General features: G+C 37.6%; 2 protein-coding genes across 8 annotated transcripts; both read left to right on the top strand.

The window, feature by feature from the left end:
• Positions 1 to 1,514: 1,514 nt before the first annotated feature.
• On the top strand, positions 1,515 to 14,581 carry LOC136280211 (uncharacterized). 5 transcript variants are annotated; one of them, XM_066165084.1, is made up of 5 exons: positions 1,515 to 1,597; positions 10,076 to 10,148; positions 10,658 to 12,355; positions 12,990 to 13,344; positions 13,700 to 14,581. In XM_066165084.1, the coding sequence occupies exons 2-5, from the start codon at positions 10,076 to 10,078 to the stop codon at positions 13,761 to 13,763; spliced, it is 2,190 nt and encodes a 729-aa protein (XP_066021181.1). In that variant the 5' UTR covers positions 1,515 to 1,597; the 3' UTR covers positions 13,764 to 14,581. The 5 variants fall into 5 exon arrangements, with proteins under 5 accessions (XP_066021181.1, XP_066021184.1, XP_066021183.1 ...); XM_066165087.1 differs by lacking the exon at positions 1,515 to 1,597 and adding an exon at positions 4,114 to 4,379; XM_066165086.1 differs by lacking the exon at positions 1,515 to 1,597 and adding an exon at positions 4,416 to 4,822.
• Positions 14,582 to 18,922: 4,341 nt separating this feature from the next.
• LOC136280213 (dual specificity mitogen-activated protein kinase kinase 1-like) lies at positions 18,923 to 24,922 on the top strand. 3 transcript variants are annotated; one of them, XM_066165089.1, is made up of 6 exons: positions 18,923 to 19,228; positions 20,051 to 20,118; positions 21,740 to 21,864; positions 22,468 to 22,704; positions 23,088 to 23,149; positions 23,321 to 24,922. In XM_066165089.1, exons 3-6 carry the CDS (start codon positions 21,859 to 21,861, stop codon positions 23,400 to 23,402), a joined length of 387 nt encoding a protein of 128 aa, XP_066021186.1. In that variant the 5' UTR covers positions 18,923 to 19,228; positions 20,051 to 20,118; positions 21,740 to 21,858; the 3' UTR covers positions 23,403 to 24,922. The 3 variants fall into 3 exon arrangements, with proteins under 3 accessions (XP_066021186.1, XP_066021185.1, XP_066021187.1); XM_066165088.1 differs by lacking the exon at positions 21,740 to 21,864; XM_066165090.1 differs by lacking the exon at positions 20,051 to 20,118.
• Positions 24,923 to 25,776: the final 854 nt, after the last annotated feature.

A 25,776-nucleotide genomic window follows, 5' to 3' on the forward strand; every position in this document is an offset into this window, starting at 1 on the left:
GGTCCATTGAAGAGGACTGGTTGCTTGGTTGAAAAGCAAGTGAATTGTACACTGTCTGTATTGCCTCTAAATGCCCTTTGATTCCTGGGCTGAAGCATTGGCTACTCAATGCTGCGACAATTTGTGATTGCATATTATTTGAAACATGTAAACTTTCAGCGTTTGGTGAGATAAATTTTTTAGTACGAATGATCAGTTGAACTGGTTAGAAATATAGGTAGGGAGGGGCTCAGGGAGAGGCTCATCTTACACCAGACCAATCGCATACCCCTCTTTGTAGTCCCCTGCGTAGTTCATTGGTACAAACAAACCTGTTTTCAATCTCAACAAAGCAAAGCAAATTGGATGTTACGTCATTTTTGGCTGACCTCGGAATGCAACCAATGTACTGTCGTATGGAGTAAATGGGAAGAAAAGTAAACACTGTGCACTATCGTTTTAACCAAATATTCCAATTTCATAACTATGAGTGCAAACTGTTGAGGGGTAACCGGTTTTAGTTTGGAAAAACCCTAGGGATCAAGGTTTCTATGCACTGTTAGTAGACTATCTGCCGCAAGATTACAGAAAAACGTCACATGCATCATTACAGACCAATTTATATCAATGTTTGGAAGAGTAAGCGTTCTTTTGGGTAAAAAGGCATTCTGAGAGTTTGCGACACTATCGCCAGATGGCCAGTGGAAGTAATCAAGACCCTTTTCGAAATTTGGCTGACCTCGGAATGCAATCAATGTACTGCCGTATGGAGTAAAAGAGAGGAAAATTCAACACTATGCAATATCGTTTTAGCCAAATATTTGGTGTTCTTAACTAAGAGTGCAAACTTTAAAGGGTAACCGGTTTTAGTTTGAAATTACAAGCGTCCAGTAATAACTGAATAGGGAAGAAAAAGAGTTCAGACTCTCGATTTCCATCCATTTTCTTCTCTAATCATCTTGGTTCCACATATACCGATGTAATCACTCTATTTATTGAAGTATTTCATCAGGTGTAATTGCGGTGGAAGCAATTAAAATAACTGAATCACGGGCCTTCTTTTGATACTTCACCAACTCAGAGGGATCAAGGTTTCCATGCACTATTAGTAAACTGTCTGCCGCAAAATAACGGAAAAGCGTCACATGCATCATTATAGACCTATATATATCAATGTTTGAAAGAGTCAGCGTTCTTTTGGGTAAAAAGGCATTCTGAGAGTTTGTGACACTAAGGCCAGGTGGCCCGTGGAAGTAATCAAGACCCTTTTCGAAATCGTGGGAAAATACACTAAAAATACGACGAAAGACTCGATACGACCTTGAATGAAATTTAACTATAGTTTTGGACCGTAAGCATGATGGAAGACGCCTCGGTTCATTTTTAGGTTCAGGAGACCATTTAAAGGCGAGTTGGGGGATGAGTTGACCGGAGAGGAAAAAACAATTTGGAGTTATCGCCTATTTAACCCCAGCATTAATAAAGTTAAGAGATTTAAACGGTCTGATGGTTCCATCAATCAGAACCGGGTTCTTCGGACTGTGATGTATTTACAAGAAGTCTTCGTCGTATTTTCAACCTCAGTCAGCGCTACATAACCGGGTTCAGTGAAAACAAGGTAAGAAAAGAACATTTAAGGTTTAACTGTAAAAGTTACATTACTCTGAGGTTTCAGACAGGTTTTACCGGGTCCGTTTGGAATTTAAAAGATCAGTGCATTTACGTTCGACTCGGCTAATTTCGTTCACAATCATAATTTGTAATTGCTTGACTACTCTATGGGATTGACGATAGAAATTTATTCAAGAGACGTTTCAGTGAGCCAACCAAGCACATTCCTATCGATTGTAGAGGAATTTCAAAGTTATGAGACATGGCAATATTTGTTGACGCACCAAGGTCTGTAATTTCCGCTTTCACTCAGAATGCGCGGAAATTGCACTTAAATGTTACATACCCGTACAGGGTGAGGTCTTTGGACGATTTCTGTGTCACTATGTAGCTGCTTTTCATTTAAAACGAGGCAAATATCTGGCAGTTTGAGGAATGATCATTTAAGTGCAAGTAACATTTCGAAACATGCCGTGTTGTCGTGTTCGGACCTGTCCAAACTTCGTGAATAGTTAACATTCAATTTGGTCAACGGTCACTTCGTGAATTACCATTAAATTTCATTTCCGCTTGCTTTAAGAACTTTTAAGGTATTCCAAAAGATCCTCTGTCGATTACTGATGGAGTCATTCTTGCTCAGGTTCAACTAATGTAGTTCTAAGATTCCAAGTTATGAGACATGGCAATATTTGTTGACGCACCAAGGTCTGTAATTTCCGCTTTCACTCAGAATGCGTGGAAATTGCACTTAAATGTTTAATACCCGTACAGGGTGAGGTCTTTGGACGATTTCTGTGTCACTATGTAGCTGCTTTTCATTTAAAACGAGGCAAATATCTGGCAGTTTGAGGAATGATCATTTAAGTGCAAGTAACATTTCGAAACATGCCGTGTTGTCGTGTTCGGACCTGTCCAAACTTCGTGATTAGTTAACATTCAATTTGGTCAACGATCACTTCGTGAATTACCATTAAATTTCATTTCCGCTTGCTTTAAGAACTTTTAAGGTATTCCAAAAGATCCTCTGTCGATTACTTATGGAGTCATTCTTGCTCAGGTTCAACTAATGTAGTTCTAAGATTCCAAGTGCTGATTATTTATTTAAGACGGAACCATGGAAAGTACAGTAAGCTTTTTGTTTTATCATTTTTATGAATCTCTTGGAATTCTGTCTCTAGCTTGAAAGGTGTGACATTCGCTCAATTGCGAATTGGAAAGAATATAAGAGTTTGATCGCTACTTGAAAGTATGCTCATTCTGAAATTACCCGAAGGGCGTAAATCAATTGTACAGTTGTGGTCACAGTACAGAGAAAAAGCTCTGCACGTGAGTTTAACAATTTATACATCTCAGCGCCCTCGGCAAAATATCAACATACTCAGTCAACCAAGTCTGCGTGGTCTGAGAACAGGAAAACCGACCACGAGTTGTTTATGTTCCTGTTTTAAACTCAATAGGGTGAAGAACGCGACAAGCAAAAGATTTCACGAGCAGAAAAAGCAGAGCAAAAGCTTCGCACTTGTGTTAAAAACTTTGTACACCTCTTAAACACCATCTTTCGGTCACCAACATTTGTCTTGTCTGACAACGGGAACACACTATTTAGAACTCAACGCCACTTACACATGTTACATGGTATGCTGAAGTCGAGGTCTGGCGTCGTTAGAGATAGTAGAGACCTCCAGCCATTTGCTAAATTACTGAGATAAATACCGATTCCTTTTTAATCGACCTTTTCTTTTCCGTCGTTGACCGGACTGCTTAAAGTACTTAGTGCCTCGGTTGTGCCTGATACATACGGGTCTCGAAGACACAAAAACATGATCAAATTTTATTTCACATCAGGGCAATTCTCAACCTGAGCGAATCGTTATTGGTACAGCTTGAAATAATAAAAAACCCCTGGCCGGATTCCCCAACCATGGCTGGTCTAACGGTGTGCTAAGAGTACATATGACATCACATTCAAACTGAAAAGTAGACGCAAAGTGAATAAAATGCTGTTTATCTGAATGTTGTTCATCTAAAACTCACAATTAATAAATAAAAGACTACTTGTCCACTTTTCATTTTGTACGCTAGGAGGGGCGTCTTAGAAATAAAACAGGCAGCAGGCCTCATCCCAAGGCCCCTACTCAGCTTTTTATGACAATAAGATAAGACTGCATGCATAGCCAGGTATACTTCGTTGAGAACTCAAAACTATCTGCCGCTTCCGCTTCTCTTTTTCGGAATATCACAAAAAAGCGTCACATGCATCGATATTGACCAATATATATTAATGTTTGAGAGAGTCAGGGTTCTTTAATTTTTGGGTAAAAAGGCAGTCTGAGAGTTTGCGACAATAAGGCCAGGTGGCCCGTAGAAATAATCAAGAGCCTTTCGAAAACGTGGGAAAATATACTAAAAATACGACGAAAGACCCAAACTCAATACGGCCTTGAATGAAATTTAACTATAATTTGAATCGTAAGCATGATGGAAGAAGCCTCAGTTGATTTCTAAGTTTAGGGGACCGTTTAAAGGCGAGTTGGGAGATGAGTTGACCGGAGAGGTAAAAATAATTTGGAGTTATCGCCCGTTTTCGGCTACGTTTTAACCCCTGCAATGATCAAATGAAGAGATTTAAACGCTTTGATGGCTCCATCAATCAGATCAGTTTACAGATCTGATTGAGGAAGCGACCAATCAGAACCGTGTTCGTCGAGTTGCGATGCATTTACAAACATTCTTCAACGTATTTTCAACCTTTCAATCAGCGCTACATAGCCGGGTTCAGTAAGAACAAGGTAAGAAAAGAACATTTAAAGTTTAACTGTGAAGATAAACATTACTCTGAGGTTTCCGACAGGTTTTACTGGGTCCGTTTGAAAATGAAAGGGTCAGAGCGCCTACGTTCGCCTCGGCGAATTTCGATCACAATCGTAATTTGTATTTGCTTGACTTCTCTCTAAGGTTGATGATAGGAATTTATCCAAGAGACGTTTTAATGAGCCAACTAAGCACGTTCATATCGATTGTAGAGAAATTTCAAAGTTATGAGACATGACAACATTTGTTAACGCATCAAGGGTTATTATTTCCGCTTTCGCTCAGAATCTGCGGAAATTACAATTAAATGTTTAATACCCGTACAGGGTGAGGTCTTTAGACGATTTCTGTGTCACCATGTAGCTGCTTTTCATTTAAAACGAGGCAAATATCTGGTAGTTTGAAGGATGATCATTTAAGTGTAAGTATCATGTCGAAAAATGCCGTGTTGTCGTGTCTGGACTTGTCCAAACTTCGTGAATAGTTAACATTCAATTTGGTCAATGCAGATCAACGGTCACTTCCTAAGAACAATTAAATTTCATTTACGCTTGGTTTTAGAACTTTTAAGGTATTCCAACAGATCTTCTGTCGATTAAGTATGGAGTCATTCTTGCTCATTAATCCGGTTTAACAAACGTAGTTCTAAGATTCCAAGTGCTGATTATTTAGCTAAGACGGAACCGTGGAAAGTACAGTAAGCTTGTTGTTTTATCATTTTAACGAACCTGTTGGAATTCTGTCTCTAGCTTGAAAGACTTGACATTCGTTCGATTACGAGTTGGAAAGAATATAAGAGTTTGATCGCTACTTGAAAGTATGCAAACTCTGAAATTACTGGAATGGCGCAAATCAATTGCACAATTGTGGTCACAGTACAGAGAAAAAGCTCTGCACGTGAGTTTAACAATTTGTACATCTCAGCGCCCTCGGCAAAATATCAATGTACACAGTCGACCAAATCTGCGTGGTCTGAGAACAGGAAAACCGACCACGAGTTTTTTTGTTTCTGTTTTAAACTCAATAGGGTGAAGAACGCGACAAACAAAAGATTTCACGAGCAGAAAAAGCAGAGCAGAAGCTTCGAACGCGTGTTAAAAACTTTGTACACCTCTTAAACACCATCTTTCGGTCACCAACATTTGTCTTGTCTTATAACGGGAACACACTATCCAGAACTCAACGCCGCTTACATATGTCACATGGTATGCTGAAGTCGAGGTCTGGCGTCGTTAGAGATAGTAGAGACCTCCAGCCATTTGCTAAATTACTGAGATAAATACCGATTCCTTTTTAATCGACCTTTTCTTTTCCGTCGTTGACCGGACTGCTTAAAGTACTTAGTGCCTCAGTCGTGCTTGATACATACGGGTCTCGAAGACACAAAAACATGATCAAATTTTATTTCACATCAGGGCAATTCTCAACCTGAGCTAATCGTTATTGGTACAGCTTGAAATAATAAAAATACCCCTGGCGGGATTCCCCGACCATGGCTGGTCTAACGGTGTGCTAAGAGTACATATGACATCACATTCAAACTGAAAAGTAGACGCCAAAGTGATTAAAATGCTGTTTATCTGAATGTTGTTCATCTAAAACTCACAATTAATAAATAAAAGTCTACTTGTCCACTTTTCATTTTGTACGCTAGGAGGGGTGTCTTAGAAATAAAACAGGCAGCAAGCCTCATCCCAAGGCCCCTACTCAGCTTTTTATGAAAATAAGATAAGAATGCATGCATAGCCAAGTATAGTTCGTTGAGAACTAAAAACTATCTGCCGCTTCCGCTTCTCTTTTTCGGAATATCACAAAAAAGCGTCACATGCATCGATATTGACCAATATATATTAATGTTTGAAAGAGTCAGCGTCCTTTAATTTTTGGGTAAAAAGGCGGTCTGAGAGTTTGTGACAATAAGGCCAGGTGGCCCGTAGAAATAATCAAGAGCCTTTCGAAAACGTGGGAAAATATACTAAAAATACGACGAAAGACCCAAACTCAATACGGCCTTGAATGAAATTTAACTATAGTTTGAATCGTAAGCATGATGGAAGAAGCCTCAGTTGATTTCTAAGTTTAGGGGACCGTTTAAAGGCGAGTTGGGAGATGAGTTGACCGGAGAGGTAAAAATAATTTGGAGTTATCGCCTGTTTTCGGCTACGTCTTAACCCCTGCAATGATCAAATGAAGAGATTTAAACGCTTTGATGGCTCCATCAATCAGATCAGTTTACAGATCTGATTGAGGAAGTGACCAATCAGAACCGTGTTCGTCGAGTTGCGATGCATTTGCAAACATTCTTCAACGCATTTTCAACCTTTCAATCAGCGCTACATAGCCGGGTTCAGTAAGAACAAGGTAGGAAAAGAACATTTAAAGTTTAACTGTGAAGATAAACATTACTCTGAGGTTTCCGACAGGTTTTACCGGGTCCGTTTGAAAATGAAAGGGTCAGAGCGCCTACGTTCGCCTCGGCGAATTTCGATCACAATCGTAATTTGTATTTGTTTGACTTCTCTCTAAGGTTGATGATAGAAGTTTATTCAAGAGACGCTTTAATGAGCCAACTAAGCACATTCATATAGATTGCAGAGGAATTTCAAAGTTATAAGACATGACAGCATTTGTTGACGCATCAAGGATTATTATTTCCGCTTTCGCTTAGAATCTGTGGAAATTACACTTAAATGTTTAATACCCGTACAGGGTGAGGTCTTTGGACGATTTCTGTGTCACTATGTAGCTCCTTTTCATTTGAAACGAGGCAAATATCTGGCAGTTTGAGGAATGATCATTTAAGTGTAAGTAACATGTCGAAACATGCCGTGTTGTCGTGTCTGGACCGGTCCAAACTTCGTGAATAGTTAACATTCAATTTGGTCAATGCAGATCAACGGTCACTTCGTTAATTACCATTAAATTTCATTTACGCTTGGTTTAAGAACTTTTAAGGTATTCCAACACATCTTCTGTCGATTAATTCTGGAGTCATTCTTGCTCATTAATCCGGTTTAACTAACGTAGTTCTAAGATTCCAAGTGCTGATTATTTAGTTAAGACGGAACCGTGGAAAGTACAGTAAGCTTGTTGTTTCAGTTTTCTTACGAATCTGTTGGAATTCTGACATTCGCTCAATTACGAGTTGGAAAGAATATAAGAGTTTGATCGCTACTTGAAAGTATGCTAACTCTGAAATTACTCGAATGGCGCAAATCAATTGCACAATTGTGCTCACAGTACAGAGAAAAAGCTCTGCACGTGAGTTTAACAATTTGTACATCTCAGCGCCCTCGGCAAAATATCAACGTACACAGTCGACCAAATCTGCGTGGTTTGACAACAGGGAAACCGACCACGAGTTGTTTCCGTTTCTGTTTTAAACTCAATAGGGTGAAGAACGCGACAAACAAAAGATTTCACGAGCAGAAAAAGCGGAGCAAAAGCTCCGCACGCGTGTTAAAAGCTTTGTACACCTCTTAAACACCATCTTTCGGTCACCAACATTTGTCTTGTCTGACAACGGGAACACACTATTCAGAAGTCAACGCCGCTTACACATGTCACATGGTATGCTGAATCGAGGTCTGGCGTCGTTAGAGATAGTAGAGACCTTCAGCCATTTGCTAAATTATTGAGATAAATACCGATTCCTTTTTAATCGACCTTTTCCTTCCGTACGTACAATAATCAAATGAAGAGATTTATACGCTTTGATGGCTCCATCAGTTTACAGATCTGATTGAGGAAGTGACCAATCAGAACCGTGTTCGTCGAGTTGCGATGTACTTACAAATATTCTTCAACGTATTTTCAACCTTTCAGTCAGCGCTACATAGCCGGGTTCAGTGAAAACAAGGTAAGGAAAGAACATTTAAGGTTTAACTGTGAAGGTGACATTACTCTGAGGTTTCCGACAGGTTTTACCGGGTCCGTTTGGAAATAAAAGGGTCAGAGCGCTTACGTTCGACTCGGCGAATTTCGATCACAATCGTAATTTGTATTTGCTTGACTTCTCTCTAAGGTTGATGATAGAAGTTTATTCAAGAGACGTTTTAATGAACCAACTAACGACGTTCATATCGATTGTAGAGGAATTTCAAAGTTATAAATCATGACAAGATTTTTTAACTCACTAAGGATTTTTATTTCCGCTGTGGAAATTACACTTAAATGTTAAATACCCGTACAGGGTGAGGTCTTTGGACGATTTCTGTGTCACTATGTAGCTCCTTTTCATTTGAAACGAGGCAAATATCTGGCAGTTTGAAGGATGATCATTTAAGTGTAAGTAACATGTCGAAACATGCCGTGTTGTCGTGTCTGGACCTGTCCAAACGTCGTGAATAGTTAACATTAAATTTGGTCAATGCAGATCAACGGTCACTTCATTAATTGCCATGAAATTTCATTTACGCTTGGTTTAAGAACTTTTGAGGTATTCCAACAGATCTTCTGTCGATTAATTATGGAGTCATTCTTGCTCATTAATCCGGTTTAACTAACGTAGTTCTAAGATTCCAAGTGCTGATTATTTAGTTAAGACGGAACCGTGGAAAGTACAGTGAGCTTGTTGTTTTGTTATTTTTATGAATCTATTAGGACTCTGTCTCTAGCTTGAAAGACTTGACATTCGTTCAAATATGAGTTGTAAAGAATATAAGAGTTTGATCGCCACTTGAAAGTAAGCTAATTCTGAAAATACCTGAGGGGTGTAAATCAATAGCGCAGTTGTGGTCACAGTACGACCTTTAGCAAACCATGACGGCGACGGAGACAGCAACGAGAACACGACGAAACAAAATATTTCACGAGAAAAAGCTCTGCGCATGCGTTTAACAATTTGCACATCTCAGCGCCCTCGGCAAAATATCAACATATACAGTCACCCAAATCTGCGTGGTCTGAGAACAGGAAAACCGACCACAAGTTGTTTATGTTTCTGTTTTAAACTCAATAGGGTGAGAACTGGACAAACAAAAGATTTCACGAGCAGAAAAAGCAGAGCAAAAGCTCCGCACTTTGTACACCTCTTACACACCATCTTACAGTCACCAACATTTGTCTTGTCTGACAACTCAACGCCGCTTACACACGTCACATGTTATGCTGAAGTCGAGGTCTGGCGTCGTTAGAGATTGTAGAAATCTCCAGCCATTCGCTAAATTAGCGAGATAAATACCGGTTCCTTTTTAATCGACCTTTTCCTCTCCGTCGTTGACCGGACTGCTCAAGGTACTTAGTGTCTCGGTTGTGCCTGATACATACGAGTCTCGAAGACACAAAAACGTGGTCAAATTTTATTTCACATTAGGGAGATTCTCAACTTGTACGAATCGTTATTGGTACAGCTTGAAATACTGAAAATGCCCCTGACGGGATTCCCCGACCATAGCTGGTCTAACAGTGTGCTAAGTGTACATATGACATCACATTCAAACTGAAAAGTCGACGTCAAAGTGATTTACATGTTGTTCATCTAAAACTCGCAATTAATAAATGAAAGACTACTTGTTCAGTTTTCGTTTCGTACGCTAAAAGGGGTGTCATAGAAATAACACGGGCAGCAGGCCTCATCCCCAAGGCCCCTACCTAGCTTTTTATGATAATAAAAAATAAGACTGCATGCATAACCAGGTACATTTCGTTGAGAACTCAAAACTTTCTCTCACAGATGGATAGGCGACCAAATCCACCTGCTGGAACACCAACTCAAGAAAGTAATCCAGGAATCCTGGAACCTTCAGGTCAAGATCTGTCGTTTTTTAATTTAAGATATCTTTTTAACAAGTAAAACTGGCAATAACTTAATTGTTGGATGATATACTCTTATTTGGCTGGTATATACACTTTACAAGGATAGAGCCGGAAATAGCCAGCAAAAGATGAGCAGGCTTTTAAGTGGCCACCGGCAAGGAAAAAAAATTAGATAAGAAGGTGACGCCCTAGAAAATGGATGTGAAAAGGGAAGGATGAGAATATATAACAATAGTAAGACAGGCAAGATAAGATTAAAGAGGAATAGCGAGAATGTGTAGTGAGAGAACAGGAAGACAGCTTGAGTATAGCGGTTATTTGATGACATAACATCTCAGCTGGTTTCTGGGTCATCAAAACCAGTTGAGGAAACTTCAGCAGGTATTTTCTCCTTCTGATGCTGTTTCTCTTATCCATCATTTTCTGTTTATGGAAATTGTGGCATGTATCTGTGAGGTTTAATCTATCTTCCATTGTAATACTTTGCATTGACTTACAGGAATCGATAGAAAATTGTCTCTTCTCCCCCAAACGGTGCCGCATTTCGTCAATCGCGAAACAGAATGCGACGAAATCAGAAAATACCTTTCTCCACAGCACGATTGCAGATGCCTTCTCATACATGGTGCCACTGGTATAGGGAAGACGACCGTGGCGACGAAAGTGGCAAACGACATACTGAATTCTGGGGGAAGTACCGTGGTGATCTATGTCAACTGCAGAAACATAAAACTTTCCCATGATTTTGCTGAGAAGGCTCTTCAGCAAGTATATCACGCACCTGTGGAGAATCCAATACCTGAGCTGAAAAATCGCTTGAAAAGCCAAGATTTCTTCACCATTTTGCTATTGGATAATTTTGAATCTATACTTAATTTGGATGACAGAATGCAGCCCCCTGAAAATGAATTGTCACTCCAACAGAACAACCCATCTAAGGAAGGATCGAGGATTAAGAATCTAATCAATGAAATTTTAATGGTGACAGACAACATCAAACTTCTCCTCACCTCTTCAGAGACAGTTTGTTTTCCGGAATCAGGTCAAGAAATGGTTCATCTGTCACCTTTTAAGCCAGAAGAATCCGTTAAGCTTTTGAAAAGAGTGTGGAAGGATAGGCAAGTCAATATAACTCAAGCACATGAATTGTCAGAGATTTGCAGCGGTATTCCCTTGGTTCTTTACACCCTGGCCTCCTCCCACAGTGACCTGCCAAGTCTCTTAGAAGCGATGAGGTGTCCTTCGCCTCAAAAAAAATTCGATTTCTTCAGAAAGATTCAAACGGTATCAGAGGATATGAAGATCAACGTTTGTATCGATCATTGCTTCGAGAGGCTTGATTTGATAGAAAAGCATGTCCTCATCAGATTTGCATTACTCAAAAGGCGTTTTTCTCTGTCTGAGGCAGTGAAAATATTTCAGTCAACGGAGATGAGTGCGTCTCAACTCAGAGAAAGTGGAATGGAACTGTCCAAGCGATCACTTTTAGAAGAACGCATTGATGGGGATGAATGCTCCTATACCCTCCTACGAGTAATTCGTGATTATTGTGAAACTAAGGCAATGGAGCAGGAGTTTCGTCAAGTGATCCTAGATGCTCAGAGAATGTTTATCCGCCATTTTTTAACCTTTCTGGAAGACATCTTTAAAATGTTCCTGAGCCAGAACGTGTCAGAAGCTATTGCAGCCTTTCAGAAAGATGAAGCGAATGTCATGCAGCTCGTTGAATGGTGCAAAAATGGCCAAATGGATGAAGAACAAACAAGAAGGTGCATTGATGTTTTCAACAGCGTAACGGAGCTACTGGCGAAGATGATGGGAAAGGCCAAATTTGAATATGCCTTCAAATCTCTAAGAAAGAGATGCGAAGAGATGAAAGATCAGACGAGACTGAGCGATTGCCTCACGTCCTTGGGGCTGAAAGAAGTATTCAGCTGTTCCTGTCCTCCAATTGGTCCGTGTGCTTTACACGCTGAAATAGCCAAAGAATACTTCACGCAGGCTGACCGTATCCAACGTAATCTTGGAGTTAAAAAAGGGAACAGCCGAGCTCAGTGCCTTGCCAAACTTGGTCGATGTCTCGCCACAGAAGGCTTTTTTGAGGAGGCAAAAGAAAAAGTCCAACAGGCAATCAGAATTCGATCGGAAGGACAGGATGACGACGTTATGCTCGGTGCAACGTATAATGATCTGGGAGGTAGGTGCACAAAATGATTAGGTACCAAATTAATTTTCGAGCGCATTGATCATACATTTTGCAAGGCAGTTTGTGGGATCGTATTTTAAGGTTATTTTGAGCATTTGCTTACATATGAATCTTCAAAATCGATGAATAAAGAGTCACAATTGACAATGCGTTACAGATTGTGGCCTGTGCTCTGAGTGAAAAAAGCAAGAGAATCCACCATTATGATTTTAGCCTCTCATTAGTCAAGATTCAGCTTAATAGCCGTCATTCATTTAGTCTGGCCCTTGACAGGATCCTTAGAACACTGAGAAAGTGCAAAACTCTGAAATGTATTGAAAATTGTCCTTTGTTTGTAATCAACCACTAGATGCTATCTAGTGGTTGATTATAAACATTACAAGGAACGAGATCCTTCACATGAATTCTAATGCAAAATACTTTAAAGGGGTCACGGCTACTTCAAAATCCTTTCTTTAAGACAACAAAAATCACTTTTACTACCTTTCTTAATTATCTTCATGGTCAGCCGAAAATGACTAAATTGGAATTATTGTATCTTTGGAATTATTGTAATATTGTATCACTTCTTGAAGGATAAGAATGCTTTACAAACTCAATGATGAAACTGTGATTCCCTCGGTAGTGGTCCTTTCGCTCAAGGGAAATCATGGGCAGGCAATCAAAGTCAGAGAAGAACAGACGTTACCAATTTACGAAAAAACACTGAGTGATCATCCTTTCACTGCAACCATCCTCAACAGTCTGTCAAACAATTATTATGCCCTGGGAAAGTACAATGTGGCCGAACAATATTCGAAAAAAGCGTTGAAGATTCGGCTCGAGTTACTGAAGGACCATCGAGACACCGCTAAGTCGCTTTTTGACCTTGCGATGGTTCATAAAATGAAGGAAGAATTCGGACCAGCCAAGGATTGTCTTGAAAGATGCGAGGCCATGCAAAAGAAAATATTGGATGAGGGAAACGACGATCTTACAAGGTAAATAACTGTCTATCACTATAAACTTTGCGTTTCAGTAGGGCTCCTTTAGGCATGCAGGTGTTGATGAATTAAACATTAACACCTTTATCCACCTCCTTAATTCTTCAACTACTAAGATCTCATTGTTAATTCTCCTTTCTGGCGGCTTCATATTTCCTTGTGGATTAGTTACAAGAATTTGGTGTTAGATCAAAATAACTTCTACCTGATAAGTTTGAGTATTCTCATTACCTGTTTGCTGGACAATGTGTGGATATTATTGGGAGAAGTTACATGTTAATCACTTGTGGGAGTTAAAGGGTTAAGCATTAAATTTTCCGAGCTTTTGGTTGATGTGCCTTTCCTCGCACAGGACCAGGAAAGAATTGGAAGAAGTAAAGAGGCATCTATTGGGAGCCATGCAAGGGAACTCCTAAAATCCGGTACCAAACTCTGACAGAGAATCTCTTGATGTGAACCGTGTAATCTTGTCCAGTTCTGAGTGTCTTCAAGTGTAACAAGGCAGTACTACTTAGAAGTTCCGCAAGAATGATGATACAGCCACTTCTACGTGACGTCTCCTCTTAAGCAATCGTCTTAGTTTAAAATGTAGGTAGTTATGGAACATTCTTTCTCCGTCACTGACATCTCCATTTTTGTCGAATTTGAGTCTGTTATGATCATGCATCAGTCACATAAAACATTCAGTCATTAACTGAATCAGACTTGAAAACAAGAGCTGAAAATTTAAATGATGGTTGCTATCATTATTATAGTGAACGTACTAGGTCAAGTTTCACTTCACTGGACCGTTTTAGTTTCTTCGTAATGGTGTAAATAGGTGTGGTTTCAAGAAAGTGCCGTTTTTCTGGACAAGTGAGTCTGGCTATTTCCAGAGATCCTAGCCGAGAAGATTCTTTCTAGGCGTAGTCCTTTCAGTTAAGTGCTAACGATTGTATATATGTATAGATATTTAGAAACTTTTCGGCTTGTTCTTTACTGATTCAATTCAATTTAGAATAGGTGGTATTTCACTAAAAAAGAAACAGTAATCGCAATTGATGGAGGGTAGCCTATCCAAGACATTCAAGGAATTTTAGATATCTTGCCCGTGTAACGTGTAAGTGTTTTACTGACTTTATAATAATGAGAATGGTAACGGTTAAGTATTGCTAACTTTTATTATACCCCATTAGTTTGAGTTAAGAACATTAAAACAATATTTGTGATATTGCTGACAGCTTTTAAATTCCTTGTCAAATTTTAAATAGATTAAAAAACTGAAATAATCCAACAAGGTCAGTAAAACGCCTCAAAAAGACAAGGTTTCTGATAAATAAGTAATTGTTGGTTGACATCATATAATCATGAGGCTCGATTCGATAGTTTCTACTACTGACACGAACGTCCGAAAGGACTCCATCATCCTCGTTCCCAGAAGGTACAGCAAGACGGAAATTTCGTCTTCAAACGCGAAGCAAGGGCTTTGAAAGAGGACATGGGCGCTGTATGATTTCCTCCGAACTTCGTGTTCGCATTGACTTCGTTCCTTTCTCAGCTAAACCTATCGGCAAATCATGATCCATACCTGTAAAACCCGTCAGACTTGTTTCATACAATTAACCAACAGTGTAAAATGAACTGATCCAGATGTCCAACCACTTCAGTAATAACATCAAAAACAGAACCCAGAGTTACAAGTTTTCTGTGTGATTCTTGTCATTACAGCATGTTCGCCACCTAAAGTTATTTTAAGGTGACTTTCCTCCTTAACCACCAGCATCATCTGATTTCGTGAGTTTTTATTTTTCTTCGCTGAGCATGCGTTCCTCTACCTCTTTTATGGTTCTGTTCGAATAGATCATTAGATATGAGTTTAATTAAAATATTTTGTGAATACCTCTAGATTTCAGACTGAACACGAGGCAACTGCTTCATCTTGTTAGGGCTTATCCCGGTTTCGTTTGCGATAATTAGCCAAGAGTAACTAACACTTACTGTATAGCATGTCGGTCTATCGGTTCCTCACCGTCACAGTCATCCTCATCATCCTCATTGTCATTATATTCATCGTCATTGTCGTCATCGATGTCGATGACGTTATCTTCGATGACGATACCTTCGTTATCGATATGATTGTCATTGTCATTATCATAACCTCGGGCCTCTCGATTCGGAATCCAGGCGTTAACCACATTTGACCATGATGCCTCTTACAGCTGGAATTTGCAAGAATGAAACCTAGAGGCAGTGTTGAGGAAATTTGCAACATTTCACGAGACCAAAGACATAATAATTTTGTTTACAGAAGGTAAGATCTTTACTGTTTTATGTTCGCTCACACTGGACGTGAACAACGCAAAAAGGTATTAGGGTTAGGTTTTTAGCTGTAATGTCTTAAAATCGGAAGCAAGTAAATTCAATTTTCTTTGTTTTTAGCAGACTTGTTTCAGACACTGAAAAATGTTTCCCAAGCTAGATAAGGACGCGGCCTGTCGTGGTACCAATAGAAATGAGAAAGAGTATGTCTCTTGACAAGAAAAGAAAGATGTAAAATCCAGCTTTATTTATGGGATTGGATCCAAATTTAGGTTTTCTTGCACTGTGCAGAGAGAGCAAGGAAAACCACATGCTCAAAAGGTAATCCTCCTTTCTGTGGAATAGTTAGACATGTTGCTCTCTATGTATTGTACTTGTCTGGCTATAAATTTCTGTTCAAACAAGACTTTGCATATGCAGGGCTCTAAGATCAATTTTGGGTTGTGAAATATGTTTCTTACCCAGGTGTCAGTTGTATGAAAATTGTTCTCTTACAGATTTTAAAGGTTTAAGCTACCTTAGAGATAACCACAATATTATACACAGAGGTAGGTGTTGTAACCATGGTAAATTGTTATTGGTACAAAATTGCTTGTTCCATCCAGAAGGCAACATCCTCTTACTAATGAGTGCTGCAGTGTACATCTATTTAATAATATTATTAATGCAGTGTACATCTATTTAATAATAATATATAGATTTAGCCAATGATATAATTATATAAGATAAGTGAATGATTAACATTTGATTGTTTTTGTTACCGGTACTACTTAATTAAGAGTGTAATGGATTTATTACCATACTGCAAGTTTTTTTCAGTGATGAGGTTGAATGATTATGCTTTACTACTTTTGAGCAGGATTGTTTGATGCTTCTGCTACATTCAGTCAAACCTGTATTAAGCAGCACCATATTAAGCAATCACCCTGAATTAAGCTGTTGGTAGTTTAAGTCCCAAAATCTTTTCCCATGAATTGCTGTAATTTTCACCTCAAGCATGAAATACAGACAGGCCCAACAGCCTATTTGAACAGTCACTTAAAGCAGAGCCACACAAATAAAACTCAGAGTAACCTTTCAAGTCATTTCATTCATTCTGTGTTTATCTTCCAAAATCAATGTTAGCACCTTAAGTTAAAATTTCCAAAGGGTATTAAAAATTATCTTTCTTCTTTGGATTGTTAGGAAAATATTATGTGCGAACATCATGCAAGTCATTTGCTGGTCACCTTTATTGAACAGTCACCCCACCATTCCCCATGGGTGACCACTTAATACAAATTGGACTGTAGATTGCAATGGGCAACCATCCAACTCATTTCTTGACAAAGATGTGAATCAAAGCAGTTGAGATATTGCATGCCTTCTATGATAGCTTTCCCTTCATTATTGATAGTGACCTAAAGTTGTGAGACAATCGATTAAATAAATTTATTTATCATTTGTACACCCTTGTGAACTGAATTCCCGGTTTTCTGGGAATTCCTAGGAATTCTAAAAAATTCCCAACTATGCAAATAAGCTCTGATTAGAAGCTTGGAATTACTGGGAATTTCTGGGAAAGGAAGACTCCAGTTTTGTGAGGACTTGGAATTCCTAGGAATTCTCAGCTATACAAACTACCTATAATTTAAGAAGGGTGGAATTCTTGGGAATTTCTGGGAATTGAATTTGAGGCAATTTAAATACCCTGAGGTCCACATAAATTCTAAGAAATTTTCAATACCTTGAATGTGAAGGTTTTAACAAAAAGAGTAATTTCAGATACTTAAAACTTTGGCTCAATAAAAGGTATGCTATACAAAATTTACCAAGAGATCTACATACATGTATATGTTTATAACTTAAAGATCATGAAATTTATTATTCAAACTAAGTTTTAGTAAATCTCTACATTAATATGGATTTTCTCATGAACCAGTAGTCAATTATGTTAAATGGAATTGTCAATTAACCCAATGTACTCATATCACAGATTTGCTTTCTAACCTCAAAGGATTCTTGGATTCCATGATCATAAAATATCTTTATTGTGATGCAAAATGTCTCATGTTCACTGATGTGCCAAAATCACCAAAAACGTTCATTAGCTGTTTCTTGGTACACAACTTCCACAATAATTAACAATAATTACATTGTTATCTACACTTAAAGAACTTTGTTAGTTATGAACTTAAGTTACTTCCCTAACCTACATTACTGGTTGCCTTTGTTAAAAAACCTTATAACAGTCAAGCTCAGTTGCCTCAAACACTGTCAGAGACTTTTTGCTGACATTTTTATTTTTTGTTGACATTATTTTTTTCTTTCTTCATGATTGTTGTTGCTGTTTTTTTTCAGTTTTTTTGCTCTGTTTTTGTGACTGATTGCTGTAATCTGTTTTGCTGATTTTATTCTTACAAAACATTTTTGTAAGAGTTCCAATACTTGTGGATCATCCACACACTTTGCAAACATTTGGCATGCAGACAAGGCAGAGGTAGTCAATGTTCCCTTTGAGAAAAAACACCTTTTAAATGACGTCTTCAGTTTACTTTATTTGAAACTCTGATCTGAAAATATTTTGTAAAACAAGACTTGTTAGTAGCGAGAAGTACAAACCAAGTTTCCTTTCATAACTTAATGCCTTATATGTCACAATCACTGGATCTCCCAAAAAATATTACATCTTTTTATTTTTGGTGCAAAATACAAGTCCTTCTTTATATACAAATGAAAAGTGCAAGTCACACTTCAATGATAACAGCTCTAAAGTTTACTTGTTGTTCTTCTCTGTCTGTCAGCTATCAACAAAATTGTTTTATACTTTGGACAGTGCACAACTATTTGTGGACCAGAGTTCCAACGCACCTCTGTAATCGCATATAGTTACATCTGTCTCTTGTACAAATGTTTCTCCTTTGTAAGACGCACTGGGATCATCTATGTATCTCTTTTACTTCCTAATGTGGTATCCTTCTTCTATAAATATGAGGGTAAAAGACGATTTGTAATCGCATTCAAAATTGTGATTGGCTTGTGTTATTTCTCACCTTTGCCATGAACACAACTCAAGTGAGTTTCGAGTCTTTGTTTCCTCGACAACTTTCTGCCACAAATCGCGCATTTGTAGTACAATCGATTCTTGTCGATTATTTCTACATAGAGTGAGCTCACATCATTATTTATATCACCAAGGTATCTATCGTCTAGAAGCGTAGAACCGGTCGGAGAAGTCAGAACAAAGTTGTGCACTTTAATTAACACTACAATCGGCAAGCCAGCGGATTCACTTTGCTAGCCAATGACAAGTCCTAAAAGGTCCACGTGATCATGCCCGTGTCGGAAACAAAGAAGACTCCATTTGGCGCTCATCTTTGAATGTACTTTTCATCGGTTGATCACTTTTCTCAACTGATTCGCTTAAGTATATGATGTTCGAAAGACATCATAAAAACTAAGCTCCTCGTGCCTCTGTATGTGCTGGTGCCTGTCTACACAACCACCGCGGATGAAAATAAACATTCAATGAAGAGAGAAAAATAAGCAACTCTACTGTTAAAGAGAAAAGGAAAAACGACAACGACAATGAACAACTTTAAAGGTGAGCATCGATTTTATTTTCATCGTTTTACGAATGTTTGCTTTCAAAAACAACAATTTTGAGGCTAATATGAGGCGGAATTTAAGCTGTTTTGATTTATAGATTTCATAAAGCATAGTAATTTTTTATTTGACTGTTACATATTTTAAATCAGCGCTCGATTAAGCGCAATTTTTAATTAAAAAACGGCGATTTTTTAAAGGTTTGAGTAAAGACTTAAAAAAAAAAATTCAACTTCTTGAAAACAAAGCGAATAGTCCCAAAGGTAATCTATTGTTTGCGCTATTGTTTTTTGGTACAAATAATGGTCGAGTGGCCATCTGTAAAGCTACGATTTTGAAAGTTCGAAAATTACGATATTCGTTACGTGATCAAAATCTTATAAAAGAATAGATGTAACGGGTTGAATTAAGCTTACATAACGCTCGGCGCAACTGAAACTAGAATAATTCTGAGAATCGAATCGGTCACTTGCATGCCGCAGTTTCTTAAGCTTATGCTTTACAATGAAATCAACCTATCAGTAAGGTTTCAAGATTCCTTTAGTCACGTTTGGGAACACTCAAGATTCATAATAGGAACTGTTATTAAACAAAACTTATTACATAAAGAAGCCCTCCTTGGTAAAAACAAAATATTTTATTCAGCCCTCTTTTAATAAAATCTATGGGAGAGATGTACTAACTCCAATATAAAAGTAATTCAATATAAAAGAGATTTCTCAATTTGAGAATCCAATGAATGCCTTTTTCCTTATAGATATCTTAAAGACCTGGTCTGAGCTTAAAATATATATATAGATATATTTTTTTTCAAATTCAGATGTTATGGAATCCAGATACAAAATGGTCAAGCTTCTTGTAGACAACCTCATTCAAGGCCAACTCACTGTAAGCCCAAGGAAAAAAATACAAACAGCAGCTAAGTTTGCAGTTTAGGATAACTTCATTCTAATATATTGTTACAGTTACAACAGGATTTTAATAATGGTAATTGAACTGAGTGGAGTGCAATTTGGGCTGAAATCATACGCGTGATTCCAAAATTGAATGAGCGCGCAGCGCGAGTTTGATTTGAAATCACAAGTATGATTTCAGACCAAAATTGCACAACACAAGGTTCAATTACCACTTTATTACATCCGTTTTGAAATCGCCCAAATACAGGACTTGGTCAGTTCAGATATTTTATTAATACAATACTGAGCTGGTTTGAAATTAAATTCATCCATTTTTTGGGAGGAAAAAATAAGAGTTTTGGAAACAAAAGTTGCAAAATTTGCCATATGATACTCCATGTCTTTCATCTTCCTGCAATATGATGGGTTACTTTAAACAAGCCTTGAAGTCTGATTGATTGTTTTGTTTTTAGTGTAGCCTCCTCACTGGCTGGGGAAAAGATGCGATTTAAAGCAAAAAATGGTGCAATTTGTGAATAAATCGCACCAATTAGAGCCAATCAGATTACAGGGACCATCAGTGATTTCAAAATGGGTGTAATAAATTAAAAAATCAGTTTTGTTTAACTGTAATTAACCCCTTCACTCCCAAGAGTGCTTGGTTTTCAAATATAATTTAAGATATTGTATTTTATGGAAAAGAATCAACAGATTTTATTCACAATTTGTGTCAAACCAAATTTAATGATTGATTAGGACTATATTATATGAATAGCTGTAATTGAGGATTAAACCATATGAAGTTTTCAAGAAAAGAAAAATAAATCAAATTCCATCCTAATATTACTACATGTTGATATTAATAATTAATCAAAAATATTTTACATGTAAACCTTAATGAAGCTTGTAAATAAATTTCATTGAATACTTGAATTTTAGCTGGGTTTAATTTATTTTATATCATTAACCTCAAATTTTTACTTAAAATTCCCAGTAATTCTTAAACATTCCTAGAAATTCCTAGGAATTTTTTAAATTTACAGCTTTTCAGGGAAAGTCATTGGTGCTCTGAGTGGCTATAGACTTGGAATTTCTGGGAATTTCTGGGAATTTCTAGGAATTTCTAGGTTTTTAGAACCAGAGTTGTTATGGTTGGGAATTCCCAGTCAGAATTTACCATGAAAATTCACAAAAATCCATTTTGCAAGGGCAACTAGATAGTTTTGCATACCTGTGAGCTCTCTCCGTCCACATCACAATCTCTTACTAACTGTAACATTTATGGTTGTCAGTGAGTTGTGAAGTAGAGGGAAAAAACAGTAAAGTAGATGGCAAATTTCATGATTACCAGCTCTTATTGAAACTTCTGAACATGTGCGATTGCTGCCTCTAAAAGCTGAAATCATTGGAATGTATGAAGCCCAATTTTTAACATTATTTACCTAGTATGATTTACCTATCATAGTGGAACCATATTCTTGCCTCCTAACAAATTTAGGCATGTTTTGTCAAATTTAATAGTGTAATCCGGTAAAATTGTGTAATACTCCAATTTCATAAACTTGCTCAAAGTAGTGTGATCATCACAACAAGTGTTCCTTTTTGTTAATCAGATGTGAAGTCCTCAAATATTTTAGTAAACTCCTGCAGTGAAATCAAGCTCTGTGACTTTGGAGTCAGTGGACAGTTAATTGACTCAATGGCAAATTCTTTTGTTGGCACATGATCTTACATGTTGGTAAGGAGAATATGTTGATAAGTTAAGTAAGTGAATGGTAGTTTTGGTATTATGTACTAAAAGAAATTACATGTTTCTAACCTTTATACCTCCTTGGAATGACCAATGAGTAATTTCTCCTTACCATATCAATAGCATTTGAACCAAAGAGGTGACAAGGAGAGAGAAAATATCAGCTGGGGATATTGTTTGATTCAAGGCCAAATTCTCATAGCTAGAATTATGATAAGTGTATAGCACACTGTTAGGTGAATTGACCGTGAGATTTTGGGAGTGAAAGGGTTAAAATGTAACAGTTAAAATCTAACATGGACGCTGAAGAAAACAATCCACAGACAAGTTAGAAAGAGGTTGAAAATGTGTGAGAAGGAAGGCTTAAAGATGTTTCTAATACTTGAAAGGAGATACATGGTACATGTATGTCATTCATAGTTTGAGTAAGTTCTGTAACCTAGAAAATTTCCTTTTAATCAAATAAACCTTAGAGATTATTTTGTCCAAGTGCATGAACTCTGAAAAGTAAGAATAAGCCATGAAAAGAGAACTTAAGATACAGAAGATTCATCTTATTTGCAATTAATCTTTGACATTTTAAATTCTCAGCCTGAAAGACTTCAAGGAGCTAACTACACAGTTCAATCTGACATTTGGAGTTTTGGATTATCATTGATTGAGATGGCAATTGGAAGGTATCCAATTCCACCACCTGAAGAAAACCAAAAAAGCACAAGTCCATCACATCTAAAGAGAATACCTCCAGGAACAAGGCCACCCAGTGGTGTGAGCAATGATGCAAGGCCAATGGCGATATTTGAATTACTGGACTATATTGTGAATGAGGTGATGCCAAAAGTCTTAACAGTAAACTGATGAAAGTCGTGTGAATCAATTTTTAAGGAATTTATCTTGCGAGTTAGTTAGAGGATGTGCATAAAATTTGTGTAAACAGAGTAAGCAAGTTGAATTGCTTTTCTGCCCTCCATTGTTCTGACTAACCAAATGTTTGAGTAACATATTGGTTGATCAGTGTGATCTCCTAATAATATCTTTGGAGAAGCGTGCATTTCTGTGTTGATGTAAAGTTTGCAGCAAGTTCAGGATTGCTGCATTGTGTAATCATCTCCTTTACTGCTGGGAAAATCTTTGTAGAAACTATGGTATATTATTGAAGAATGGTATATTATTGTCACTGAAGTTATACATTTTTGTTCTTTATTGGATAGCCTCCTCCCCAGCTACCACCAGAGCAATTTTCAGAAGAGTTTTGTGAGTTTGTCAACAAATGGTAGGCAATGTTTCCCACACTCTTCCATATGATAGTTATGAATGATAGTTATTGTCAAACTTGGACATAAATGTTAAGGGGAGTAAGTTGTGGTATATCCAGTTGCACTGGAGATCAGGACATTCTAGAAAACAGCTAAATCTCACAGTAATCTATTTCAATCTGTTTCAGTCTTGTTAAGAATCCTTCAGAAAGAGCTAACCTCAAAGTGTTAATGGTAAGTTCTGTATTCTATGGAAAACATTTATTTTAAAATAAACTTGGAACTTTTCTTAGGAATTTTACAATAGCATCATGATTTTACCTTTTGAAATGGCAGCAAACCTCACCTTCAGTATGGCATGTAAAGGCAGCATTGAGTTCCAAACAGAAAAGTGAATAATTCATGGCCTGTATGAGGGTAACAGGTGATGGGTGAGCATCCTATCCAGAGATTGGGCTTATAAGGCAGATTTGTGGTTACACAATTTTACTGTAGAACATTTTGCCAAAGAAGGGAACAACCTAGAAACAAACTTCCCCCTCTACATTTGAAAACTCTGCTGGGTCTTTCATCTAACCAGTTATTTTGCCCAAATATGAAACTGAAGGACTTAACCCTTTATGCCCCAAAATCAGTATACACTTTCTCCATAGTGCTCTCTGTACATTTCCTATAGTACTGAGAAAATTTATTTAACAATCAAGAACCTCTCAAGTTGGTTATTATTTCTTTTATCATCATGACCTTACTGTTTGCCTCAAGAGTGATACAGTGGAGTGAAACTGGATGCTAGTCACTCTTAGAGATTAAAGGGTTAAGGCTGCTTTATTTTTAAAAAGGTGGAAAACCAAAAGTGTCACTAATAGCCCCATCTTATATGCATTGGAATCTATTAATTGTGGTGTGTATTGGATTCAGAGCAGCGAAAAACTGCCTTGGTTTGGGAGGGAATGTAAACAAGTTGCAGCCTCTTGGAGATGCAAACAATTATCAGAGTTCTTCAGGTATAGAGATTTCCACTACCCTGTAACTGGACGCCTTTGCATTGCAACAGTGCTGTTTACCAGGGAGTGCTGAGGAACTAAATGAAGATCTCAAAATCCGAGATAAGGCAATGATAGGATGGGACCAAGAGGGGTGGAGTTGGGCTAGGTGTTACATGTCCCCAGTCACCCCATCCTATCAGTCATAACTCTAGTTGCATGAAAAATAAGTGGATTTCTTTCTAATAATGTGATTATTGTATATTATTAGCTTTTTGGTGTATGCTGTAATTTCTTACTTTAGTTTTATTGACAGAGGTACTATTCAAGGGTCACATTTAAATTGTTAAAAAAAAAGTATGTAAAATCCTAATTGTAACCTCCTCCCTTAAGAGGTATTCCTTGATAGGCGTTCTCATTTGTAAGTACACCTACGTTCTTACCCCCTTAGTCTACATGCTCCCTCAATTAGATCACATTTGCACAATAGTTAGAACAAGTCGAGAATGGAGCAAGATTTTTCATCAAATTCTTCTCACCCAGTACTCCAAAATGTGCAGAGCTGTGATTAACTATGTGAAGAACTGAGAAGGAATTCTCAATTTTTTTTCCTATTTTCTAGTCACAAGAAATTCTTTTTTTTTTTTAATTACAGATTTCTTTAATTTGGCCAGATTCAAAAGGTTGATTGATTTTTCACTCACTCAAGTCTTAGAGTGGAAAAATTACTCCCTAGAAGTGAGCTTACTTAAAAGGCCCAGAAATATTGTATAAGCTCGGAGATAATTAAAAAGGATGTTACAAGAATGACTGTCGTAGGAATCAGATATGACAGTTGCTGTACTAAATCATAAATTACTTTTTTTTTTGCATCGTCGTGGAGGACATACTAGTCGTCACATAATAGGGAGACTTTTCAGAAACATAGCTATTGGTACAAATGCATGCACATGCAGAGTTCCAGTCTACACCTGACTCTTTTCAAAGAGGTTGGGAAGAAGTGCTTGAGTCCCATGTTCTTGAGAGAACAGGGGCTTGTTTCTGGAGAGAGGAAGTCTCTTTATGACCCCGAAAAAGCAGTTCTTTTATTTCTGTCTTTCGTTCAATTTGACAGTTTTGAAAAGCAAACGGGAAATTTCTGGATAGGAAACAAAATGAAATGTTTAAATCTTTTTTAGCTAAAGCCTTGACTGTTTTCCTTACATTTGAATTGCAAGATATTACTTTGAGTCTATAATTACCTTTCCACGTGACGCCAACATTCTGTGATGGAGCACTTTAATGAGAGCATTTGGTGGTTTAGTCAACTGTAGATACATTGAGTTTGCATGCTTCGGTAAATATGAGATACAAATGTAACTCCCTGTAAACGAGGAGACATTATAACTATTGAAATTTCTTACTTTTTTGTTTATTCTGACATCTTTATATGCATTTGTTGGACTTTTTTACTGCTTACTCTGAACTTAATCAATTTAATTTTACGTTGTCACAATTTCGAATGTCTAAACTTACCAATTTGCGACCTTGCCCCAAAATATAGCCAAGATCATGGGGAATGATGTCTGTGATTTAGGTTATCATTTTATGTTGTTCATTATTAGTTCTCAAGTTCAAAACTGCAGAAGATATTCTTAAGAGAGCCAAACTTCAGGGGACAA

Source organism: Pocillopora verrucosa, chromosome 4 (genome assembly GCF_036669915.1).
Source record: "Pocillopora verrucosa isolate sample1 chromosome 4, ASM3666991v2, whole genome shotgun sequence".
Classification (NCBI taxonomy): domain Eukaryota; kingdom Metazoa; phylum Cnidaria; class Anthozoa; order Scleractinia; family Pocilloporidae; genus Pocillopora; species Pocillopora verrucosa.